A 5807-nucleotide genomic window follows, 5' to 3' on the forward strand; every position below is an offset into this window, starting at 1 on the left:
TACCTAGAAAAAGAAAAAGGAAATAAAACACACGCCACTCAGTTCCGTAGGAAGGGAAACTCTGCACGTGCATTTTCCACGTGTATCCCTATTTCAACGCTGTCTTTCACATATCCATGGACCCCACTGGACTCTCAAACTCTCCGGTAACCAACTCTACGGCTCTGATCACGCCACGTCATCAGCCCTACCATCCCCTTTTTTTTCCTTTCACACCATTCCCGAATATTCGCAGCCACCCACCTGAATATCTCGTTCTATGAAAAAAATAAAAAACTTTCCAATTATTATTTGTGCTTAGATCTATAAATAGCAGAGGCTTTTTCTCCTAATACTTCTCTTTTTCTTTTCCTTGTAATCTTGTGCGAAATCTCTAGATCTTCTCCGTTTCTCAAATTTTCTTCCCAAAAAATTACTTTATGGATACATTGTTCTTCGATTCAATTAAGAAGTTTGATTTCTCTGTTTGTTCAAAGCCAGCTTTGCCTTTTGATTTTGATTTTCATCGTCAGATTTTTAGTCAACCTTGTATTTGCTTCTAACCTTTGTTACCTGGAGCTGTCACCATGGGTAGAAGTAAGTTTCTGCTTCGTTTATTTTACTTTTTTTTGTGTGAAAAATAGAAACTATTGAATTCGATTGCTGTAATTTAACTTGCTTATTGTGAAATTGAATTGGGTTTCTGTTCTTTAACCTGTTTATTGTGAAAAAATAGAGACTTTATTGAATTGGGTTTCTGCTATTTTACTTGTTTATCGTCAAAAAATATCAACTTTATTGTATTGGGCTGCTATCATTTAACTTGCTTATCGTCAAACTGAATTCGGTTTATTGTGAAAAAATAGAAGCTTTATTGAATTGGGCTTCGGTTATTTTACTTGTTTACCGTGAAAAAATAGACTTTATTTAATTGGATTGCTGTTATTTAACTTGTTTATCCTGAAATTGGATTGGGTTTCTGTTCTTTAACTTGTTTATTGTGATAGAATATAAACTTCATTGATGGGTTCCTGTTATTTTACTTGTTTATCGTGAACAATATCATCTTTGTTGAATTGGGTTGCTGTTATTGAACTTGTTTATCATGAAATTGAATTGGGTTTTGGTTCTATAACCTTTTTATTGTGAAAATAGAGACTTTATTGAATTGGGTTTCTGTTATTTAACTTGTTTATCCTGAAAAATATCAGCTTTTTGAATTGGGTTTCTGTCTTTGAAACGAATACTGATCTTTGGGTTCTTTTAACTTCTCGCTACTTAAATATAGTAGTAGTTGTTTTTGCTAACAATAGGATCCAAATGGGTTAAGCATAAAAGGAAACCCTATTTTTTGTGGGGTTGGGTAAAGTGTGTTGCTTTGTGGGGAACTTTGGGAATTTCAGAATGGAATTGGGATTTTTTTTTGGTTTTGTTTTGTTTTGATAGGCAAATGGAATTGGGAATTAAAGTGTTTGCTGGTGGATCTTTTTTTTTTCCTCTTAGGAAGTTCGCAACGTAGGAGTGCTGCAATGCTGGATAGCGATGACACGGATAGCGTTAGTTCATCGTCAACTACTCGGTCGGATATGATGTTGTCTGGTTTAGAGGAGGTTCAATTTGATAAGGAGACTGTCCTTGATCAGTGCGTGGACGCCCTTTATGAGAAAAGGTTTGACTATACTATTACTTATTTTTGAAGTTTCCATCTTTTATCATTTGCTCCACTTGAGGTTTTGTTTCTGATGAAGAATGTGGCTAACTAGTATTTCTACCCGTTTGTTGGCTGTAGGGGCTCAACAAGAGAGAAGGCTTTGGCATCTATTATAGAAGCATTCAATAGTAACATACAGCATGAATTTGTTGAAAAGAAGTATGAGAATTTTCCTACTTTTATTAAATCATATTATTCTGATTCGTTGAATACATAGGAAATTTGATGTAGATTAAGTGCATGCTTCTACGTCTTATCAGTTGTGCTTGTTTATATTGTATTGTTCTGGACTTTTGTTTCAATTTTTTTTTTTTTTTTGGGGGGGGGGGGGAGGGGAGGGGAGCTTGGCTAGAACTGGTAATATCTTTAGAATTTTTTTTGATGAAGTAATACCATCTTTAGAAAATTTGCTGCCACTGTGATGGTATTCTATGAATTAGAGCCTTCCTATTGGTTAGTCAGATTTTATAGCCCATTCAATAATGGCTTAGAATGTTCCTTGAACCCTTCAGTTAGTTCAATAGGCACTATTAATGTCATTGTAATGGTGGTATAGTCATCATTTTGGTATTTATTTTGGTAAGGAATTTAATTTTATGCGCCGTAACAAGCAATGCATTATATCATATGCACATTTAATATGCTGCCATGTTTCATCCAATAGTAAATAAAATAGTATGCTGCCATGACTATAATCTAATTGTGAATGAAACGTGAAACCTCTTGTCGAAAACTTCCACCAGACTTGCCTGTCGTCTATCATGTTTTGACTTCTAAGATCTCTAGGTGCATGTTTCTCATTGTAATAAATTACTTTACTTTATACGAGGAAAAAAAGCTCTAGGTGCATGCCTTGTTGTGTGTTTCTCACAGTTATGTTCTATCCTTCAGGTTTGCCACATTACTGCAACAATGTTTGAATTCCATTAAACGTGGTTCCTCCAAGGAGATAGCTTTGGCATCTCATGTTATTGGTTAGTCATCTGTGCATGTTGATTAATTGTAGTCCTTTTAACTTGATCATTCGGCCAAATGTTTGAGTTTGAAAATTTTCAATTTTCTTTGTTGGGGTGATAGGGCTTCTTGCTTTAACTGCTGGCCCTGGGGACAAAGCACACGAGGTTCTGGAAGAATCAGTGTCACCTATCTCAGAGGCTCTTAAATCTCGGTCTGATAATTCTAAAATATCCTCGGTATGTTCATAGATGGTGAAAAGTTCTTTTAATATTGGTGTTAGCTAGCTTGGAGCTGACTGCTGTTTGGTTTTTGTGGTTTTAGCTACTGGAGTGTTTGGCCATTATTACCTTTATTGGTGGCGAAGAACCGGAGAAAACAGAAAAGTCGATGCAATTGATGTGGCAAGTCATTCATCCAAAACTGGGTCCTAATGTATGTTATTCGTGATCATCTTTTCATTTTCTGAAATAGGTCGTATAGTATCTTATTGCTGTATATGGATGTTTTCTAACAAATTAAATTATAAAATGCTTGATTCCTGTCAATCAAATCAGTTATTTGCTTAGGCAGTTCTTAACTTGTCCTGGTTTATGGATCAGGTTTCATCTGCTAAACCTTCACCAGCAATGATAACAGCAGTTGTATCTTCTTGGTCTTTCCTCCTTACTACCATGGATGGATGGACACTTAACCCAAAAAGTTGGCAAGGGTGAGTAACTCTCCTAAAATCCCCACTTGAACCTCTCCCTCCTCCACACAGTGCGCGCGCACACAAAAAAAAGAAGGAAAAAGGGATCATGGAAGAAGAATGAAAAGAACTTGTAATGCACACACAAAAAAAAGAAGGAAAAAGGGATCATGGAAGAAGAATGAAAAGAACTTGTAATTGTTGCATCGGTCCAAGGAAAATTAGACGTGTGAGAATTATGAGCTGTTGTAAGGCTTGTGTTTGGTGATAGTGTTAGATGGTGAATCATTTACTTGTGATGCAGGTCAATCTCCTACTTCTCAACTCTTCTAGACAAGGAAGATCGATCTGTGCGCATTGCAGCAGGCGAAGCACTTGCTTTAGTTTTTGAAGTTGGGAGTCTGGAAAAGTTTTCTGGTGAAGCTAAAGGATCTAGTGACAGCTCCACAGATGAAGCTAACAAATCTAGGGAATTATTACATATACAGGGATTAAGGGCAAAAGTCCTGAACCAGGTAAGAACCCTTTCGGCAGAAGCTGGAGGTAAAGGATCAGCCAAGAAGGATCTTAACCACCAAAGAAACACATTTCGAGATATATTGGAATTTCTCGAGGTAATTCGCTATCTTCAAGTTGCTCCTTTTACATTCTTTCTTTTCTTTTTGCTGCATTTTCTAATTTCTGACAATTAACATCAGGATGGGTATAGTCCTGAGGCCTCGACCAAGATTGGTGGAGAACCGCTTAGCACAAGTACTTGGGCTCAACTTATACAGGTCCCTTTTGTTTCTTTTTGGTTTTAAAATACGGCTGGTTGCTTATTTGCTGAAATCATTGTTTTTTTAACAGTTAAACTTCCTTAAGCACTTCCTTGGAGGAGGATTTGTGAAGCATATGCGGGTTTGTTTTCTAAGTTAAAAAATCAAGTTTTTGGGCTATTGGAATCGTTTAATCGGTGGTCATTAGCTGTTTCCTCTCCAAATTATGCAGGAAAATGAGTTTCTTCATGATGTATTTGGTTTCACGCCAAAGAAGAAATTGCCTGGTGTTGAGCACCGTGTATCCGGCGCTGAAAAGGTAGCATGCTTAGCTTCTATGAAATACTTTAATTTTTACTGCTTCCGGTCCAATATTATTTGTCTTTTAAAGTTTTTGCGCTCTTTGAGAAAGACATCTAATATTCTTAAACGTAAGAGTATTTGCCTAAATTACCATTTATCTCTCGCATAAGCGTCTTGATAATTGACACCACTCATTGGAGCAGTAAGGTTACATTTGGAGAAAAAAAAGTAAGAAATGCTTCCTTTGTTTTAATGTAAAATGTGTTGCATCAATATTTGGTTTGCCAAAGCGACAAATAATATGGAGCGAAGGTAGTAATTGTTATTACTGGAAGAAGTGCTCATCTCATAATCTGTTTCAAATGACTTTGTTGTATAAATGTATTTTTTCCAAAATGCTTTTTCCTTGTTTGTTGAATTATTGGTTGAATTTGAGGGGAAGCATTTATTTTGGGATAATGTTCTGTTTTGCAGAGATTGTTTAAGTCACCAAATTCAGAAAAAAACAAGGCCCGGACTCAATTTCTAAACAAGCAAAGGATGATATCCCAGGCAAGTTATATTCTTTTGTGATCAGGCTTCCAACCCCCACCCCCACCCCACCCCACCACTTTATTTTTTCTCTTTCTCTTCTCCCCTCTTCCCTAATCATGAAGAAGATTCTGTTTGGCGTCTTACACGGGGTGGGATGTGGAATCTAGTTTGTGGGCTGTCAGGTCTCTTCAACTATCCTGAGTGTTTCATAATATTTTTCCAGGACAAGAATATCGGCTACTATACGAGTGGTGGCGAGTTCTGAATAATAGCAGTTGAAGCCACACAGTTCTCAGCCAAAGCATCCTAGGACAAGTGTCCTTCGTGTCAAAATTATTCATTCATAGTTGCAGATTTGATGAACAAAATGATAAAACAAAAGGATAGTTGTATGATCATTTTGTTGCTACTTGGTAGTATTCCTTTATTCTTCTTTCTCATAGAGTATTAAATTAGATTTGAATTGATTGCCTCCACTAATGATGTTCATCATGTAGTGCATAAAAAGGCCAGCTTCTGTGCATCTATGTTTCTATTTGAACACATATTGTCATAATAGATGATTCAGTTAGTGTGAGATTTTATTACCATTATTGAATTTTTGAAGTAAATCTTGCTGTAGCAGAAAGGTTTTGCTTGGTCTTGTGGGAGTTGATTATTAAAAGTACTAGCATATTGGGGTAAAATCTGCACTGCAGCTTTTGTTGGGTATTTGGTGTGGGGGTTGTGGGGGGGGGGGGGGGGGGGATGGCGGCATCTTTTGCAGAGGAAAAGCTGAATGCCAATGTAGCTATTTGAAGGGAAAAGGGCTAAATATACTAAAGTAGCTATTGTTCATATATAACAGAATTTAGTATATTGTTCATATCTAACCTAC

The 5807-nt window shown here is 36.6% G+C and overlaps 1 protein-coding gene across 2 annotated transcripts; it reads left to right on the plus strand.

Annotated features, from left to right (window-relative positions):
* The first annotated feature begins 337 nt into the window (after positions 1-337).
* Positions 338-5507, plus strand: LOC104119730 (uncharacterized). 2 transcript variants are annotated; one of them, XM_009631306.4, is made up of 13 exons: positions 338-576; positions 1483-1648; positions 1769-1849; positions 2582-2664; positions 2768-2883; positions 2969-3079; positions 3247-3356; positions 3640-3949; positions 4034-4111; positions 4185-4235; positions 4326-4412; positions 4871-4948; positions 5154-5507. In XM_009631306.4, the coding sequence occupies exons 1-13, from the start codon at positions 567-569 to the stop codon at positions 5193-5195; spliced, it is 1323 nt and encodes a 440-aa protein (XP_009629601.1). In that variant the 5' UTR covers positions 338-566; the 3' UTR covers positions 5196-5507. The 2 variants fall into 2 exon arrangements, with proteins under 2 accessions (XP_009629601.1, XP_070056283.1); XM_070200182.1 differs by having other exon boundaries at positions 427-576; positions 1426-1648.
* Positions 5508-5807: the final 300 nt, after the last annotated feature.

The sequence above is a fragment of the Nicotiana tomentosiformis genome, chromosome 4 (assembly GCF_000390325.3).
Source record: "Nicotiana tomentosiformis chromosome 4, ASM39032v3, whole genome shotgun sequence".
Taxonomy (NCBI): domain Eukaryota; kingdom Viridiplantae; phylum Streptophyta; class Magnoliopsida; order Solanales; family Solanaceae; genus Nicotiana; species Nicotiana tomentosiformis.

Excerpts from the sequence above, each read along its gene's own strand:
- LOC104119730 (XM_070200182.1), top strand. Across the intron at positions 2,665-2,767 it reads TTTGGCATCTCATGTTATTG|GGCTTCTTGCTTTAACTGCT; the intron begins GTTAGTCATCTG and ends TTGGGGTGATAG. Across the intron at positions 4,949-5,153 it reads AGCAAAGGATGATATCCCAG|GACAAGAATATCGGCTACTA; the intron begins GCAAGTTATATT and ends ATATTTTTCCAG.